Source organism: Mobula birostris, chromosome 30 (genome assembly GCF_030028105.1).
Source record: "Mobula birostris isolate sMobBir1 chromosome 30, sMobBir1.hap1, whole genome shotgun sequence".
Taxonomy (NCBI): domain Eukaryota; kingdom Metazoa; phylum Chordata; class Chondrichthyes; order Myliobatiformes; family Myliobatidae; genus Mobula; species Mobula birostris.
Genome location: NC_092399.1, coordinates 30,797,323 through 30,817,943, shown reverse-complemented (window position 1 = coordinate 30,817,943; position 20,621 = coordinate 30,797,323). Strand labels below are relative to the sequence as shown.

The following is a 20,621-nucleotide window of genomic DNA, read 5'->3' as shown; positions in this document are numbered from 1 at the left end:
TCTGGACTATTCCTTTTCTCACCCTGTCTCTTGCAAAAATGCCATCCCCTTCTCGCAATTCCTCCATCTCCGCCGCATCTGCTCTCAGGATGAGGCTTTTCATTCCAGGACGAGGAAGATGTCCTCCTTTTTTAAAAAAAGGGGCTTCCCTTCCTCCACCATCAACTCTGCTCTCAAACGCATCTCCCCCATTTCACGTACATCTGCTCTCACTCCATCCTCCCGCCACCCCACTAGGAATAGGGTTCCCCTTGTCCTCACCTACCACCCCACCAGCCTCCGGGTCCAACATATTATTCTCCGTAACTTCCGCCACTTCCGACGGGATCCCACCACTAAGCACATCTTTTCCTCCCCCCCCCCCTTCTCTCTGCTTTCCGCAGGGATCACTCCCTACGCGACTCCCTTGTCCGTTCATCCTTCCCATCCCTCCCCACCAATCTCCCTCCTGGCACTTACCTTGTAAGCGGAACAAGTGCTACACATGCCCTTACACTTCCTCCCTCACTACCATTCAGGGCCCTAGACAGTCCTTCCAGGTGAGGCGACACTTCACCTGTGAGTCGGCTGGGGTGATATACTGCGTCCGGTGCTCCCGATGCGGCCTTCTATATATTGGTGAGACCCGACGCAGACTGGGAGATGGTTTCGCTGAACACCTACGCTCTGTACGCCAGAGAAAGCAGGATCTCCCAGTGGCCACATATTTTAATCCACGTCCCATTCCCATTCTGTTATGTCTATCCACAGCCTCCTCTACTGTAAAGATGAAGCTACACTCAGATTGGAGGAACAACATCTTATATTCCGTCTGGGTAGCCTCCAACCTGATGGCATGAACATTGACTTCTCAAACTTCCGCTAATGCCCCACCTCCTCCTTGTACCCCATCCTTTATTTATTTATTTATTTATTTATTTATTTATATACACACATTCTTTTTCTCTCTCTCTCCTTTTTCTCCCTCTGTCCCTCTCACTATACCCATTGCCCATTCTCTGGGTCCCCCCCACCTTTTCTTTCTCCCTGGGCCTCCTGTCCCATGATCCTCACATATCCCTTTTGCCAATCAACTGTCCAGTTCTTGGCTCCATCCCTCCCCCTCCTGTCTTCTCCTATCATTTCGGATCTTCCCCCTCCCCCCTCCCACTTTCAAATCTCTTACTAGCTCTTCTTTCAGTTAGTCCTGACGAAGGGTCTCGGCCTGAAACGTCAACTGTACCTCTCCCTAGAGATGCTGCCTGGCCTGCTGCGTTCACCAGCAACTTTGATGTGTGTTGCTTGAAATTCCAGCATCTGCAGATTTCCTCGTGTTTGCGTCGTCAATGCTTTCTATGCTCGCTTTGACCACAGAACATGGAGGAACCATTGCGCACCCCCATGTCTCCTGATGATCCTTTGGTCTCAGTACCTGAAGATGACGTGCGAGCTGCCTTCAAGAGAGTGAATCCAAGGAAAGCGTCCGGTCTGGACGAAGTACCTGGCCGAGTACTAAAGACCTGTGCCAACCAACTGGCTGGTGTATTCACAGATATCTTCAACCTCTCGCTCCAACAATGCGTGCTACACACAAGCTCCAATCATACTGGTGCCCAAGAAGAATGAGATGACCTGCCTCAATGACTGTCGCCCGGAGGCACTCGCATCCACAGTGGTGAAGTGTTTTGAGAGGCTGGTGTTGAAGCAGATCAGCTCCTGTCTGAGTGGCGACTTGGATCCATCCAATTCAACTACCGAAGCAACTGGTCTACGGAGGATGCTATGTCGTTGGCTCTTCACACAACCCTGGAACATCTGGACAACAAAGATGCGTACATCAGGATGCTCTTTACCGATTACAGCTCAGCATTTAACGCCATCTTGTTACTTTATGCTCGTTACTTACTGCTATTTATTTATATCTGCATTTGCACAGTTTGTTTACAGTTCCTGATGTTTGCAGTTTACAATTACTGTTCTATAGATTTTCTCAATATACCCATAGAAGAAGAATCTCAGGGTTGTGCGTGGTGTTATGTATGTACTCATAATAAATTTTGCTTTGAACTTTATTTCTTTCTTTTTGTACTTGCACAGTGTGTTGTCTTTTACACACTGGTTGGATGCACGAGTTGGTACAGCCTCTCATTGATCCTATTATGGTTATTAATCTATTATGGATTTATTGAGTGTGCCCGCAAGATAATGAATTTCAGGGTTGTTTATGGTGACATATCTGTACTTTGATAATAAATTTACTTTGTACTTTGAAGGCATTGCAATTTATAGTTTTTACTATGTATTGTAATGTACTACTCCCACCAAACAACAACTTTCACGACTTAAGCAGGGGACGTTAAACCTGATTCTGATTGAGTTTGTCTTTAATGAATCTGTGTTGGTTTCTTCTGCTGAATCCAACTGTGGCCAAGTATCTGATTAGTTTTCCATAGTCCACACCAATTACCAGTAGCAGATTAAAAGAAATTTTTATTTTTTTTTATTGGGGACAGTAGGATTTGGGGGGATAAACGGGCAAGTAATGAATGACATCAATACAGGATTAGTTTACATATGTACTTAATGGTTGATGCATACTTGGTGGGTCAAAGGGTCAGTTTCTTTACTGAATGACTGATTCTATTTTGAGACAACTTTACTGAATGACAGATCCTATTTTGAGATAATGTTATTTCCCAGAGTATTTTGGAAAGATGTAGTTGTGCAGAACCGATAGTGTGTTGGCTTGTCCTGTTCCTAGCAGAAGGCACAAATGGGCCTGTTGTCATTCTAATGGTATGGGTGCATTGGCATGGGTCAGTCATGTTTTAATAGCATGGTGGCCATCTCCCAGTGCAGGGGCAAGATGATTCCACTGAATTTATGACCTCCTTGGGAAACTTACAGGTCATAGCCGAGGCCCTCTTGGGTGCATGGAAGCTGACTGTAAGATGGACAAACTGACACCTACGCTCAATTGCTTACCCCTGATAAAAAAAAAAGCTTCTGTGTTATAGAGATAACTTCTATAAGGCCATCAAAAGCGATTCCTCATTAGGAATAATAAGATAACATATGTTACAACTTCCAGGGCTTTCTTAAGTCAGACACATGGTACAACTAATGCATTAGCTGCATACCTACATTCTCATAGTCTGTAAACGAAAGTCATTTGCTGATGCTTTATATGCCTGTGAGTTACCCGGCTATTACTCTGCTTGCATTAAATGGAACAAGATGGAAAAAGTATGTTCATACATTTATACTTTGCTGTTGTTCAGCTTTTGGCTTTCAAGCTTTTGTTTTTGTCTGGTTCAGAATTTTTGTAGGAACGTACAATGTGAACGGCAAGCCCCCAAAGCAGGATCTGAAGCCTTGGCTGAGCCGCGATGATGAACCACCTGATATCTACTGTGTTGGGTAAATCTGCAGCCACACTAATTCACTCTGCTTTCAGTCTGAATGTCCAGTTCTGTGGCCTCCTTTAATGATTCTGAAATGCATCGGTAAGCCCAGCATTACTGGAGCTTGGTTCCAGACCGTATCCCAAAATTGGTGACATACTGCAATTTCTAAAGGATGGAACAGAAGGAATTTTTGAACTCTTAACGTGTTACAGTTCAAAAGGTTAAGTGAGCAGGGGCTTTCCTCTTTGGAGCGAAGGAGGATGAGTGGTGACTTGATAGAGGTGATAAGAGACAAAGATCAAGTGAATAGCAAGAGAGGTTTTTCCCCAGGATGGGAAAAGCTAATACGGGGGGCATAATTTTAAGGTGACTGGAGGAAACTATGGGTGGGCGGGGGGGGGGGGGTAGTTGTCAGAGGTAAGTTTTTTTTTCCACACAGAGTGATGGTTGTGTGGAACATGCTGATGGGTGGTGGTGGAGGCAGACACAGCAGGGATATTTAAGAAACTTATAGATAAGCACAAAGATTATAGAAAAGTGCAGGAGGAAAAGGTTAAATTGATCTTTGAGTAGGTTGAAAGGTCAGCCCACATCGTGGGCCGGAGAGCCTTTACTGTGCTATGTTCTACATTGCAACTGAGGCGTTAAACAATTATTGTGCACAAAATCTGGTTGAGTTGAACTTCATAACAGAAGCATTGTGGCTGAGGAATCTCAGTCATCTAAACAGGCATTCTAGTTGAGTGCTAAGTGTTTTTCTTGGCCGTGAGTCCCCCCACTGCAAACATCAGAGTGATCAAGGAGGGGCTCAGCCTTGGTTATTACTGAAGCTGCTTTATACTTCAACACAATAGGAAGTGTGCCTGCCATGATCAACTGTAGCTGGGATGAGCATGCCCGCTGTTCAGCATGGGCTGTGGTTGCCAAGGAGAATAAGTAACCAGGAGGGGCATGGTAGTTTTCATTTTAAAAAAACATAAGAGCAAGAAAGGGTAGTCCTTAAAGAGGATCAGTGCTTGGGATGGGACAGTGAACAAGGAAAATTGGGTGGGGAAGAACAATATTGGAACCTCCTTTGCAGGTACTCCTGCACTGGGGTTGGAGCAGGTTGGGTGATTGAGGAGGGGGAGTTAATGGATGGGTGCTGAAATTACTTATTAGCTCTCATGGTAATAGATGGAATTTTTGAACTCTTAACAAGTTAGAGAGTTCTACTCCTGTACCTAATAAAGTGGTCACTGAGCGTACTTTGTAGTTTATAGCCATGCTGAAAATCCTAAACTTGGCACTGAAGTTTACACCATGGACATTTACATGGACTTAGATTCAGAACTAAATTGGTGCTTCCTATGATGTGTCACTGTTAACCATGACTAAGTCATTTAAAGCATTTGGGAATAAACGCTGTGTAATTAATTTTCTATCCAAATCTATTTGGAGGAATGACGCTGACTTCTTACTGATGTTTTGGTTAGCGATAGGGTAAGCAGAGCTTTTTGTTACTTCTTTTTACAAGTTTTCAAGAAATTGACCTGAGCAAGGAGGCATTTCTTTTTAATGATACTCCAAAGGAAGAGGAATGGTTCGTGGCTGTGACTGAAAGTCTTCATCCGTCAGCCACATATGCAAAGGTACAGTTACCGTCTTATTTTTAATGCAGCTCATTTGGGATAGTACAATATAATTATTGCAGTCAAGTGGCAAAGAATAAAATTGTTTGGGCAAATAACCCTATCTTTGTGGCCTTGTGTGGATGAAAATTGCTTTTCTGCCCCCTTTGTCAGGAACGATTTCTGGATCCAATCATGTCACTCTACAAATTCTTCCCTTTGCAGTTTTGAAGTTCACTGTTCAGTGTTTCCTGTGATTAATGATAAAACTGTGTGACTTAGCTCCAAGTTGGCCTTGGAACCTGGGTAACTCTCAGGCGATCTAAACTGGGCAGGTTACCTGGAGTTTATTACATTTTGTGTTTTTCATTCTTAACGGCCCATTCTCCTCCTTTTCTGTGTGTAGTCATTCACCAGATTTATCCAAAAGCATGGTGTAATTTTCCAGGGATGCACACAATCCTCTCTCTAGCTCACCAGCCTTACTCTCCCACTTCCTCTGAGTTGGCAGTCTGATTATCCAGTTTCCAGTACTTCAGCCAAAATTTCGTCCTGAAAAGACCAAAGCTGTCTTATATCAGCTTGAAACTCTGCTTCCTATAACACTGATATCAAATGAATATTAAGATTTTTATTTGACCAATCTCTATGACTAGCTTCCACTATACCTGTAATGTTCAACACTGGTGGCCTTCTGCCATAACTCTCATCCATAAAATTGATACCTTTTAGAGGTGAAGTAATTTTAGCTAGTCTTTATCATTCCATCATCTTCAAACAGAAGGGCGTCCAAGATGAAGAACCTTCTTTTCCTAACTTGCTCTGAGTACTGTTCACCCATCATTTCTGTGCATGCTGACCTCCTATACACTGGGTAATGTTTGATAATTGCAAAATATTTCTTTGACCTCTCCTCTTTCTATCTGTTATGTCCTTGTTTACCCACAAACCATAGATTACTGTGCTCTTCCAAATCTTTTTTTTAAATCATTGCCAGATGTGTATGTACTTTGATAATGAAATTACTTTGAACCGAAATTCAACATCATCATCGAGCAAGCCTTTAGATTCTGGATTTCCATTCATTATGATCTCTCTGCAAAACATCCTTCTTTAAAAAAAGCTTCTGGTCACCTGCCCCTATATTTCCTTTGGTGCTTTGTGTTTGATATTCTGCTAAGAAATACTTTGGAGTGTTTTACTATGTTAAAGGTTCTATCTAAATATAGATTAACCATTTGTCACTTTTGATTGAATTCATGTAATTTAAAAGAAATTGAATTAAAAAGAAACATCCAGGGCCGGACTTGAACTGGAAGTTTCTAAATTATGAGTTCAGTAAACAAATGCCGTGACGGGATGTGAATTAACTTGGGGAAAGTTAATTGGAGCAGAGCCTCACTTTGCACTCTGCCAGGCAAATCACCACTTTCCATCAAAAACTCAGGGTTTGATAGATTTTTTTTCTTTACTTAAAGTCCTTAACCTAAATTAGGATATATATTTTGCTTGTTACATACACCTGTTCAGGTGCATTCTCCAGTTACCTTATAGGGTAACCATAGCCTTCAGCCAGGAGCAGATGTCATCAGGTGGTTCCCAACCTTCACCGAGTGTTTCGACCCTTAACCACGACACTGTCCAGTTGGTGGGCCGGCAGTGGTAACCAAATCACTGCCCACCTGCTCCTGGCTTCCAGCTCCCTTTCTCACGCAATCCAACAAGAGGCTCGTTCTGCCTGTTCCCCCATCCTACGAGCTGCTTGTTTTTTGCTCCTTTTGTCCAGGCCCAGATCTGACAACAACCGCCATGCTGATTTGGCTGGGAAACCTCTGCAGCCGATCTCCACAGGGAACAACCATGCCTGCCATCCCTTGTCTTTACACTCCAGCACTAAGGGCTGGTACTTCAAGGCCTTTCTCTTGTGGGCCTCTTCCCAAACCTCCTCCCATGGCACAGTCAGCTCAACCAAAATTGTTTTCTTGTCTTCGCTTGACCACAGTACAATATCCAGGTGTAGGATTGTGTGCACCACATCCGGGAACTGCAACCTCCTTCCCACATCGACCCTCATCTCCCAGGAACTGGCCGTTAGCAGCAGATTGGGCTTTGGTTGTTTGGTTACGAAAGGCCTGGCTCCCTCTTTGATGAAGGTGATGGCCTTCCTCAAATCTGTGCCAGCCGTCCTCTTCTTGCATCTCTCCCGCTGTAGCGTGTCAGCAAGAGCCAGAAGCACCTTATCATGGCGCCACCTATACCGTCCTTGAGTTAGAGCTGTTTTACACCCGGACAGTATATGAGCCAGTGTCCCCTTTTGACCACAGAGCTTACAGTTCAGGTCCTCTCTCATCCCCCATGTGTACAGATGTAATGGTAAAGGAAGGGTGTCATACACGGATCGCAAGAGGAAGGAAATACGGAAGGGCTCCAGTCTCCATAATTCTGCCCATGAGATCTTGCACTTAGGCAGATCCCATTTTGTTCAGGCACCCTGGGACCCTTGTTCCACTGCCTTTGAAATCCGCTTCTCTTCCTCACGGATCTGTACTTCTGCCTGTACCATGTCTCGCCTGTTCCTTATGCTTGTGTTTCCCCACTGCTGGAAGTGAACTGAGCCGAGACCTTGCTGCCCAACGCAGGGGTTGCTGATGATATCTTGCAACTTCAGAGAACACACTGCCTGCTCCACAGCTGCGTTGGCTGCCCACTTGTGCCCAGATCTGGTTGTAACACCTGCTTGCTTCACCAAGATGTCATTGGAATCTCTCAAGCTTAATAAAGCTCTGCATTTTGCCACCTTGATATCCTCCACAACAGATGACAGGGGAAGCTGCAGTTGCCCAGAACGAATGTAGAGGCCCACTGAAGAGAAGCTTGGGGAAACTCCCAACCATCTCCGCAGGTGCTTGTTGGTTTTCCTCTACGGCAGTCATGGGGAACTCATAAAGTGTGAAGAGCCAGAGAAGCCTGGGCAGAATGCCGTATTGGTACAGCCAGGTCTTGAATTTACCGGGAATTCTGAATTTGTCGATCTTCTTCAGCCATTCGTCTGTCTGATTCACAGCATTGGTGACATTGGCCCCATCTGTCAGTGCCACATTAAACCACTTCCCCAAACATTTTATCAAGTTATTTCTGAGGTCAGCTACAGTAGATGATTTAATGTAACTATTTGTATTAGTACACATCCAATATAAAGTTCCCTATCATTATTTCCAATCTGGTGAGTCAGATAAATATTTGCAAAATACTTCTGCTGTTCCCCATCACTAAACTACATTTATGTCATTGGTACGTCCAAAGGTGAAGCATATTTTATTTGATATTCACATCGAGTCATTGAACCCTACAGCACAGGAACAGGCCATTCGTCCCATCTAGTCCATACCAAGTCATTAGTCTGCCTAATCCCATCAACCTGTAGCCCTCCATTCCCCTCCCTTCCACGTATCTGTCCAAATTTCCCCTAAATGTTAAAATCAAACCCACATCCATCACTTGCACGGCACCTCGTTCCACACTCTCACCACTTCCTGCCTGAAGAAGTTCCCCCTAAACGTTTCACCTTTCACCCTTAACTCATGACCTCTGGCTGTAATCACACCCAACAGTGGAAAAAGACTGCTTGCATTTGCCCTATCTATACCCCTCATAATTTTGTATACCTTTATCAAATCTCCCCTTAATCGTCAACATTTTAGAGAATAAAGTACTAACTTACTCAACCTTTCCCTATAACTCAGACGCTCCAGTCCTGGCAACATCCTTGTAAATTTTCTCTCAGCACTTTCAACCTTATTTACATTTTTCCTTAAGGGAGTGATCAAAACCGCACACATTACTTTAAATTAGGCCTTACCAACATCTTATACAATTTCAACATAATGTCCCAACTCTTGTACTTAATGTATTGATTTATGAAGACCAGTGTGCCCAGAGCTTTCTTTAGATTAGATTATGAGGACACGCCGTCCTCTTTTATTATCATTTAGCAATGCATGCGTTAAAAAATGATACAATATTCCTCCGATGTGATATCGCAGAAACACAGGACAGACCAAGACAAAAACCACGTAATTATAACATATGGTTACAACAGTGCAAGCAATACCGTAACTTGATGAAGAACAGGCCGTTAGCACGGTAAAAAGTTCAAAGTCTCTCGAAACTCCCACATCTCACACAGACGAGCGAAGGAAGAAAGCTCTTTATGCTGCTACCTACCTGTGCTGTCACTTCCAAGGAATTATGGATCTGTATTCCCAGATCCCTCTGTTCTTCCGCACCCCTCAGTGCCCTACCGCTCACTGTGTAAGACCTGCCCTGGTAGTCCTCCTAAAGCGCAGCACCTGTCACAGTTGTCTGCTTTAAATTCTATCTGCCATTTTTCAGCCCATTTTCCCAGCTGGTCCAGATCATACTGTGAGCTCTGATAGTCTTCCTCGCAGTCCACTGCACCCCCAATCTTGGTGTCATCTGCAAATTTGCTGATCTAGTTAACCACATTCTCTTCCAGATATAGATGACAAGCAACAACAGACTCAGCACCGATCCCTGCAGCACTCCACTAGATACAGGCGTCCAGTCAGAGAGGCAACTGTCTACCACCACTCTCTGGCTTCTCCCACAAAGCCAATGTCTAATCCAATTTACTACCTCATCTTGAGTGCTGAGTGACTGAATTTTCCTGACCTACCTCCCGTGTGGGTCCTTGTCAGAGACCTTGCTAAAGTCCATGTAGACAACACCCACCGTCTTGCCTTCAAAGGTTCAAGGGTTCAATTTAATGTAAGAGAAATGTATACAATATACATCCTGAAATGCTTTTACTTCACAAAACCTTGCCTTTGTCAATTTTCCTAGTAACTTCCTCGGGAAGAACTCTCTAAAATTAGTTAGGCACGACCTATCATGCACAAGGCCATGCTGACTATTCCTAATCAGTCCCTGTCTATCCAAGTATTTATAAATCTGGACCCTTAGAATACCTTCCAATAAATTTCCCACTACTGATGTTAGACTCATAGGCCTATAATTTTCTGGTTTATTTTTAGAGCCTTTCTTAAACAGCAGAACAGCATTAGCTACCCTTCAATCCTCTCGCATCTCATCCATGGCTAAGAATATTTTAAATATCTCTGCTGGAGTCCCTGCAATTTCTGCACTTGCATCCTACAGGGTCTGATGGAACACCTTATCGTGCCCTGGGGATCTATCCACCCAATTTTGCCTCAAGACACAAAGACCTCCTCTGTAATCAGTACAGGGTTGATGACCTTGCTGCTGCTTAGCCTCGTGTCTATAAACTCGTGTCCATCTCCTGAGTAGATACAGATGCCAAATACCCATTTACTATCTGCCCCCTCTCTTTTGACTGCGCAGAAGATCTTCCTGCAGACCAGTTTTATCCCTTGCTCTCCTTTTGCTCTGAGTATATCTGTAGGATTCCTCAGGATTCTTCTTCACCTTGTCTGCTAGATCAACCTCATGCCTACCTGAGGAGTGTCCTCTTGCATTTCTTATGCTCCTCAAGTACCTCGTTTGTTCCTACCTGCCTGTACACCTTTTTTTTTCACTGGGCCTCACTATCTGTGGAAAATTAAGGCTCCCTAAACCTGTTATCCTTGCCTCTTATTCTGACAGGGACATACAAACTCTGTCATCTCAAAATTTCACTCTTGAAGGCATCCCACTTACCAAGTACGTGTTTGCCAGAAATCAGCCTATCCAACTCCGCACTTGCCAGATCCTTTCTGATACCATCAGAATTGGCCTTTCTCCAATTTAGAACCCCAACCCGAGGACCAGACCTATCCTCCTCCGTAGCTAACTTGAAACTAATGGCATTGTGATCATTAGGTACAAACTTGTGTCCCTTGCCCTGTCTCATTTCCTAATAAGACTCTCTGGTTGCACTGTGTAGTTGGAACTTCTATGTACAGATTAAGGAAACTTTCCTGAATACGTTTGACAAACTCTTTCCCATCCAGCCCCTTTGTAATATGGGAGTCTTAGTCAATATGTGGAATCATAGTCATAGTCATACTTTATTGATCCCAAGGCGTTGGTTTTTGTTACAGTTGCACCATAAATAATTAAATAGTAATAAAACCATAAATAATTAAGTAGTAATATATAAATTATGCCAGGAAATAAGTCCAGGACCAGCCTATTGGCTCAGGGTGTCTGACCCTCCAAGGGAGGAGTTGTAAAGTTTGATGGCCACAGGCAGGAATGACTTCCTATGACGCTCTGTGTTGCATCTCGGTGGAATGAGTCTCTGACTGAATGTACTCCTGTGCCCACCCAGTACATTATGTAGTGGATGGAGACATTGTCCAAGATGGCATGCAACTTGTCCAAGATGGCAATGTTAAAATCACCAACTATCTCAGCTTTATTTTTCTTACACCAGTCTGCGATCTCTCTACAAATTTGCTCCTCTAATTCCCATGGGCTGATGGGTGATCTATAATATGATCCCATTAACGTGGTCATTCCTTTCTTATTCCTCAGTTCCACCCATAAAGCCTCACTAGACCAGCTCTACAGTCTGTCCTGTCTGAGCACTGCCGTAACATTTTCCCTGACGAGTAATGCCACCCCACCCCTTTTCTCCCACTGTATCACATCTAACACAAAGGAAACCCATAACATTAAGCTGTCAGCCCTGCCCCTCTTGCAAACCAAGTCTTGCTAATGGCAACAATGTCATAATTCCAGATGTGCTGAGCTCATCTGCCTTGCCTACAATACTCCTGGCATTAAAATACACGCAGCTTAGAAAATAAGTCCCGCCGTGCTCAAACTTTTGATTCCTAGTATGTAGGCTTAAGAACATGTTTCTCCACTGTCAACTGGCACTCTGGTCCCCATCCCCCTTGCAACACTAGTTTAAGCTCCTCTGTGCTTACATCTTGTATTTCAGATCAAGCTCGTGCGCCTGGTTGGAATGATGCTCATATTATACGTGAGGAAAGAACATGCTGCATTTGTTTCAGAAGTGGAAGTTGAAACAGTAGGAACTGGCATAATGGGAAGAATGGTAAGGTAGATTGTTGGGAGGGGGAAAATTAAGGAATGCTATTTATTTGCTGTATTTATCAAATGTACCATTTATGGAGAGACTGTTGCAGTACTGTTTAAAAATAGCAGCTAGTTCTCTACGCAAAGCATTAAAGTTGTAAACCAGTCTTATCTCAAGATACCTTATCTGTGCTGCACAGACCTTGGTCAGACACAAAGTGGAGCTCTGGACACTGGTTTAGATTCCAGATTCCTCATGGAAAAGGTATAATGAAGATCTTTAGGAACAATACAAGGGTTTAAAGATGCACTTTATAAGGAAAGGTTATGTGCTGTTTGGGAGGGAGAATAATACATCTAAACCTAGCAGTTTAAACGTAAATCAGGACAACTTTGAAGACACAGAAACAGAACTCGCTGAAATGAAATGGCAGATTAGATTGAGGTTTCCCTCAGTTGAGATGCAGAGGCAAGCATTTAAGGGGATTTTTCAGATGCACAAGATTGATGCGCTCTATTGTGAAAGGAAAATTCCAAGGGGAAGATCTCCAATTTGCGGTGACAAAGTTAAAGTTAGTATCAGACTTACACAGAAGCGCACAAAAATGGGTGGCAGGTTGGAAAATTGGAGAAATGTTTATAAATATCAGAGTGAACAACATGAGCATTGGTCCTATGGAGACAGTGTCTTAGAAATTCATAATGAAAAATGAGATGGTGAAAAAAAATTAAACAGTAATATTTTTATTATTATAGATGCAAGTAATATCCTGGATTTAGTGTAGATCAGAATTGGAAGGGAAAAGGGGAACTCTAGGAAAATTGCAATCACTAGACAGCATGTTGAGTAAATTGTTGGAACTGTTGTCTGACAAACCACCTGTGAGCATCATGAGCTTCATCTTGGAGTTTAAAATGAAAGGATGATAAAATAGTTGATGCATCAGTTTTAATTTTCTCAAATTCCCAAGAGTCAGGAAAGTTTCTGTCAGATTGGAAAATATCAGGAGTAACTTTTGTTTAAAAAAAGAGATAAAAGCAGGAATTTGCAGGCAAATTAACTTCAATATCTGTCATATGGAATAAGTAAAAATCCATTGTTAAAGTTGTTACAGCGGGGCAATAAGAAATTCTGCGTAATCAAATACAGTCAGCATGGTTTTGTGATAAAGAAATCATGCTTGGCAATTTTATGGAGTTCTTTGACAAAATACTGTGTACTGCAAATGTAGATTTACATTTATACTGCAGATATAATATTGAGATTTGTTAATAGAAATAATATAGCTCATGACCATGATGTTTCCTTGGTGATTCTAAGTTAAATTCTCTTCAATAAATAAATCTAGCTTGTGTATATTTATCTGCATATTTATTGATTGATTGAGATACAGCATGGAATATGCTCTTCCAGCCCTTCGAGCTGTGTCGCCCAGCAATCCCCGATTTAACCCTTGCCTAATCAGAGGATCAATTACAGTGATTATTTAACCTACCAAGGTAGAACGTCTTCAGACTCTGGGAGGAAACTAGAGCACCCGGAGGAAACCCACGCGGTCATGGGGAGAACGTACAAACTCCTTACAGGCAGCAGCGGGAATTGAACCCAGGTCACTGGCACTGTAAAGCGTTGTGCTAACCACTACGCCACCGTGCCGCCCTAATTTGTAGCTCTAGTATACCATCTAAGTGTGGGCATGTGGCCAAGTGGTTAGGCTTTGGACTTGCTACCTGAAGGTCGTGAGTTCGAGCCCCAGCTGAGGGAACGTGTTGTGTCCTTGAGCAAGGCACTTAACCACACATTGCTCTGCGACGACACTGGTGCCAAGCTGTATGGGTCTTAATATCCTTCCCTTGGACAACATCGGTGGCGTGGAGAGGGAAGACTTGCAGCATGGGCAACTGCTGGTCTTCCATACAACCTTGCCTAGGCCTGCGCCCTGGAGAGTGAAGACTTCCCAGGCGCAGATCCATGGTCTCGTAAGACTAACGGATACCATCTAAATAGTGCAGTCTTTGAGGAGGTCAGACTGCTTCGCATTTTGCCATAAGCTGGCAGATGCCAGTGAGAAATGGCAGGTGCCAGCGAGCTCTGCAGTGCACGTGCTAGTGGAATTTATCTCTGCCTGGCATAAGGTTCTCATCATCCATCTGAACAGTAACTAATAATCCTTCCATCAGTGTGATAATTTGTTTGTTCACAATAGAAGCCCAAGATCATTAAGATTCACACATTTATTTTTTAGAGCTCTGGTTTGATGTTTTTTTTTCGGTGTGAATCTAAAATACAATCCTTCCTCTGAATTTGGATCGCAGTGAGTCGTGTGATTCGAATGGCTGCCGCACTGGATTTTAACACATTTTGTTTTATTAGTCCGTGCACCTTGCTTTCTCAACAGCCATCGCTTCAGTCCTCCTCTTGCAATATTGATTAACGCAGACCTTATACCTGAGCTCATCTATTAGCTGACAGCACCTGGCTTCGGTTACCGACCCAAAGACCAATTAGTTACGACTGGCTCGTGCTACTCATGCCTGTAATTACCACATTGTAATGCGACTTACTTTTGTTGTACTCCTGTGTGTAATGGAAATAGGCAGCTTTGCCCATCTTCCTCTTGTTGGTGTGCAGTGTGTTTGGCTCAGTTGCAGCCACTTCATAGCACAAGCATGGTGTGGAACTGCTGTCTGCCTAACGCTGCAAGTTGGCCTCGGCAGCAAGAGGATTTGGCAACAGGGACACGGGTGGGAGTGCCGCTAGACTGTTGGGTGCAATCTTATTTTGTTTACTTCAGAAGCAATGTGGTTACCACAGAGAGAGTAATAAATATTCACCAGTCCTGGGATATCTGGGTTGGTCCATGAGGAGGGAATGGGTTGATTGGTTTTGCATTCAGAGTTTCGAACAGTGAGAGACTTAACCTGGCTGGATACTGGGGGTATTCTTTTCCTAGGCTGAGGTGTATAAGGCAAGGGGATAAGTTGAAAGATCAAAGTGAATTTATTATATGTTACTATTTATTACCTTGACATTCACTTTCTTGCAAGTGTTTTCAGGGAAAGAAGAAATATAATAGAATTTTACAAAAATAAACAGGCAAATGACAATGTGGAAAAGAAGACAAACTGCAATAAAACTAACACTGAGAACATTGAAAGTGGGTCTGTAGGTTGCAGAATAGGTCAGAATAGTGGTGAATTAAGTTACTCACACTGGTTCAGGAGACATGGTTGTAGGGTAATAATTGTTCCTGAATATTTTAGTGTGGCACCTAAGGCCTCTGTTCCTCCTATTCACTGGTGGTGGTGAGAAGAGGGCAGAACCTGGATGGTGGACACCTTTGATGGGTGCTGTTTTCTTGTGGCAGTGTTGTTCCACGTGGTGTGATGGACTGGGCTGCATCTGCCATTTTCCGTAGCCCTTCCTTTCCTGGCCGTTGCTGTTGCAACCTTGACGCAACCAATTAGGATACTCTCCACTGTGCATCCTGAGAAGCTTGCCAAAAGTTTTTGGTAGGACGCTGAATCTACACTACCTTCTAAGAACGTTGAGGTGCCGTTGTGCAGTCTTTGTGATTACGCTTACTGTATGTGCTAGTTCCAGTTCAGATCTTCTGGTGTATTGATGCCAAGGAATTTAAAGCTTCTGACCCTCTCCACTTCTGTTCTCCTAATGAGGAATGACTCATGGACCTCTGGCTTCTTCCTCCTCTAGTTGAAAATCAACTCCTTTGAATGCTGATGTTGAGCGGGAGATTGTTGTTGTGGCACCACTCAACCAGATTTTCAGTCTCCACCTCCCCCCCCCCCCCCCCCAATAACTACTCGCAGTTCACTGAAATCCAGGTTCTGCCTTTTCTAGCGAACAACCTAGAGCACAACCCACCTTCATTCTCCATCGGCCCTGACCGCCACAGCAAAAACCTGTGTTGTCTTTCATAGCTTCCCACCTCCACTCTAGCTACCAGTTCTGAAACATGTCACCCAAATGCCATTCCTGCTGGCAAAAACAGATCATTGCACATTCACTCTGAATCTCAATCTCAACCACCTACTCACTTGGCCTCGGCACAGAATCTTAAACAGCCCAGTTTTCTACCTGAAAGTGTGGCGGCATCTGTTTATTTGCAGAGATTTGGCAAACAGCTGAGAGGAGGGACAGAGATCCCAGGTGTAGGAATTCAGGTAATCATCCAGAATTCTTGCTGTTAACATAATGCATGAGTAAGTGGCGGAACTAAAATGGCTGCAGTATCCAACCCATTGTAAAATGCACAAGTTCTGCAATTCATAATTAGCTAATGATTAATCTTATTTCTAGCAAGGTATTATTTCTCCGACGGATTTTTTGTTTTATGAATTCTGAGATAATTTTAGTGCAAACACAAGATGCTGGATATCTTGAGCGAAACACAGAAAATGCGAGAGGAACTCAGCTAAGCAGCCAGCGTCTGTGAAGGGAAGTAAACTGTCAACACTTCAGTTTGAGACCCTTCATCAGGACTGGAAAGGAAATGGACAGCTAGTATTTTGTCTTCTGTCTTTCACTGTTCTGTTTTTTTAAATCTCACACTTTTCAAATGTATTTTTCTTCCTAGGGTAACAAGGGCGGAGTGAGTATAAGATTTCAGTTTCATAACACCTCCTTGTGTATCGTGAATTCTCACCTTGCAGCACACATTGAAGAATATGACAGACGGAACCAGGACTACAAAGAAATCTGCTCCAGAATGCGTTTTGTTCAGTCTAACCTGCCATTAACATCACGTACAATCATGAAGCATGAGTAAGTGGCTGGACTAAAATGATGGCTTGCATAAAATTGTTCATCTCTGATTCAGAGGAATGTCACGTATTCAAAGTTCAAAGTAAATGCTATTATCAGAGTATATGCATGTCACCACATACAATCATAGTCATACTTTATTGATCCCGAGGGAAATTGGTTTTCGTTACAGTTGCACCATAAATAATTAAATAGTTATATGTAAATTATGCCAGGAAATAAGGCCAGGACCAGCCTATTGGCTCAGGGTGTCTGACTCTCCAAGGGAGGAGTTGTAAAATTTGGTGGCTACAGGCAGGAATGACTTCCTATGATGCTCAGTGTTACATCTCAGTGGAATGAGTCTCTGGCTGAATGTACTCCTGTGCTCAACCAGTCCATTATGTAGTGGATGGGAGACATTGTCCAAGATGGCATGCAACTTGGACAGCATCCTCTTTTCAGACACCACCGTCAGAGAGTCCAGTTCCATCCCCACAACATCACTGGCCTTACGAATGAGTTTGTTGATTCTGCTGCTGTCTGCTACCCTCAGCCTGCTGCCCCAGCACACAACAGCAAACATGATAGCACTGGCCACCACAGACTCATGGAACATCCTCAGCATCGTCCGACAGATGTTTAAGGACCTCAGTCTCCTCAGGGAATAGAGACGGCTCTGACCCTTCTTGTAGACAGCCTCAGTGTTCTTTGACCAGTCCAGTTTATTGTCAATTCATATCCCCAGGTATTTGTAATCCTCCACCATGTCCACACTGACCCCCTGGATGGAAACAGGGGTCACCAGTACCTTAGCTCTCCTCAGGTCTACCACCAGCTCCTTAGTCTTTTTCACATTAAGCGACAGATAATTCTGCTCACACCATGTGACAAAGTTTCCTACAGTAGCCCTGTACTCAGCCTCATCTCCCTTGCTGATGCATCCAACTATGGCAGAGTCATCCGAAAACTTCTGAAGATGACAAGACTCTGTGCAGTAGTTGAAGTCCGAGGTGTTAATGGTGAAGAGAAAGGGAGACAAGACAGTCCCCTGTGGAGCCCCAGTGCTGCTGATCACTCTGTCGGACACACAATATTGCAAGCACACGTACTGTGGTCTGCCAGTCAGGTAATCAATAATCCGTGACACCAGGAAAGCATCCACCTGCATCGCTGTCAGCTTCTCCCCCAGCAGAGCAATCCTGAGGCTTTATGATCCTGCAGGCATACTCAGCAAATCTATAAAATAGTAACTATAACATGATCAGTGAAAGATCAACCAGAGTGCAGAAGACAACAAACTGTGCAAATGCAAATATAAATAAGTAGAAATAACTAATGAGATAATGAGATAAAGGGTTCTTGAAGTGAGATTATCGGTTGTGGCAAAGTTTCAATGATGGGCAAGTGAGTGAAGTTATCCTCCTTTGCTCAAGAGCCTGATGGTTGAGGGGTAGTAACTGTTCTTGAACCTGGCGGTGCGAGTCCTGAAGCTCTTGTACTTTCCTGATTGCAGCAGGCAGAAAAGGGCGTGGCCTGAATTGGTTCTGGTAAAATCAATCTTCTATAAGCACAATTTGATGTCACAGAACAGGGAACTGCTGGATGTCTCCAAAAAGCTCATCCATGTTTTATGCCAAGTAATATGTTAGAAACAAAAAGGGATAACTTCACTCACTTGCCTTATCATTGAAATGTTCTTACAACCAATGGTCTCACTTGGTTATAAAAGGACTTAATGGATTAAGTGCAAAGCAGACAAGAGTAGAAAGAAACAAAGATCACAATTAAGAAAGTTACTAATGAATTCAACCAACAGTAATAAACTCAATAATAAAATGATAAAATTTCATAGGAAATCTGGAGAAACGTGAGTTGACATGCAGACTGGTTAGAATTTAGAATGCTCTGGAGCTAGTGTTAACAGTGTTTAAAGGTGGGAGAAAGGAATCAAAGGAAATATTGATGGTGTGAGTGGAGAAAGGGTGGGAGAGACTTGTTTGGAGCATAACCCTGGATACAGATCTAAAACTTTTTTTTTCTGGTGTAAATGTGACCGTGTGAGACTACACCAATTTCTTCATGGGAAAAGGTAAACATCTTACAGGTTTCACAAAGAGCATTTAATCTCATTTCAGAGCAGTTCACCAGCAGGCAAGGAAATTTTAGAACTATTAGTTGAATTCGTTGGTAATATAACTGTGAGCTTTATGTTCCTTTCTTAATTTTTTTATCCTTAATAAATAGTACATTTGTAATTAAGAAACAGAAAAAGTTATGATTTTATTATTAATATTCTTTGTATTTACTTGGGAGTGTTTCTCAAATAGTTGAAGTGAAGCTGAATTAAGGGATGTTTACCTGATGTGAAAATGATTATTAGGATAAAATATATGGACCTTAAATATTGTTGTATGTATCTTTGCACTGTCAAGTTGTTATAACATGTATGGCTCACGCATGAAGAATGATTCTTGTTGAATGAGCATTGTTGGTCTGATGTCCTATACATCCAGTAGACACAATATTGCGTACCTCCTGTTTCTAATAAAGTGGCCACTGAATGTCTGCACCTGGTCTTCCACTTCAGGGTTTTACATATTGTGTGTTCAGCAATGCTCTTCTGCACACCACTTCTGTAATGAGTGGATCGTTGAGTTATTGTCGCCTTCCTGTCGACTTGGGCCAGTCTGAACTTTCTCATTAACAACGGATTTTCACCCACAGAACTGCTGCTCACTGGATGTGCTTTTTTTTTTGTTTCTCACACCATCCTCTGTGAACTCTCGAGATTGTTGTGCGTGAAAATCCCAGAAAATCAGCAAACTGCCCCATCTAGCACCAGCAATTGTTGGAACTGTCAACAATGTCAACTAAGTCAAAGCTGCTTAGATTACATTTCTTCCCCTTTCTGACGTTTGGTCTGAACAACAACTGAACCTCTTGACAATGTCTATATGCTTTTACGCACTGAGGTGCTGTTGCATCACTAGCTGATTAGATGTTTGCATTAATGAGAAGATGTAGGAGTGTACCTAGTAAAGTGGTCACTGAGAGTATGCAAGGACTATGATTCTTTACGGGAAGAAATGAGAATCTGAAAATTGTCTATGTTTGCTCTTAATTGTTTGTAACTTTGCTTTTTTTTTGATTTATCAAGCATTATAATATGGCTTGGAGATTTGAACTACAGGATACATCATCCTGACGTAGAAACAATTAAAAAGCTAATTGCAGCAAAGGATTATACAAAACTCATCGAGTATGACCAGGTAAGGTTTATGTTACATTCGCTATTAACGTTTTTCAGGACGACTGAGGCAATGAGATAAGGTGATAGCAATGGTTAAAAATAAAGTTAAGAAAGAAGAATAATGATAGAGCTTGGATAGAGCAGTCAGAATCGGAATCATAACCAGGTTTAATATCACCAGCGTACATCATGAAATTTGTTAACTTTACGGCAGCAGTACGATGAAATACATGATAAATATGGAGGAAAAAAAATGAGTTGCATTAAATGTATATAATTATATTTTAGGCATCCGTTAGTCTCATGAGACCATGGATTTGCGCCTTGGAAGGTTTCCAGGGCGCAGGCCTGGGTAAGGTTGTATGGAAGACCAGCAGTTGCCCATACTGCAAGTCTCCCTTCTCCACGCCACCGATGTTGTCCAAGGGAAGGGACCCATACAGCTTGGCACTGGTGTCGCCGCAGAGCAACGTGTGGTTAAGTGCCTTGCTCAAGGATAGAACACGCTGCCTCAGCCAAGGCTTAAACTAGCAACCTTCAGATCACTAGACGAACACCTTAGCCACGGCCACGCGCCAACA

General features: G+C 43.0%; 1 protein-coding gene across 3 annotated transcripts in view; it reads left to right on the top strand.

Moving 5' to 3' along the window:
* The window catches only part of inpp5b (inositol polyphosphate-5-phosphatase B), a 189,972-nt gene that overhangs the window by 135,660 nt on the left and 33,691 nt on the right, over window positions 1-20,621 (top strand). For all 3 annotated transcript variants that reach the window (XM_072247158.1, XM_072247159.1, XM_072247160.1), the window contains 5 exons: window positions 3,298-3,399; window positions 4,903-5,017; window positions 11,925-12,041; window positions 16,621-16,808; window positions 19,948-20,059. In XM_072247158.1, coding sequence (XP_072103259.1) covers window positions 3,298-3,399; window positions 4,903-5,017; window positions 11,925-12,041; window positions 16,621-16,808; window positions 19,948-20,059 — 634 coding nt within the window. The remainder of the gene's footprint in view (window positions 1-3,297; window positions 3,400-4,902; window positions 5,018-11,924; window positions 12,042-16,620; window positions 16,809-19,947; window positions 20,060-20,621) is intronic.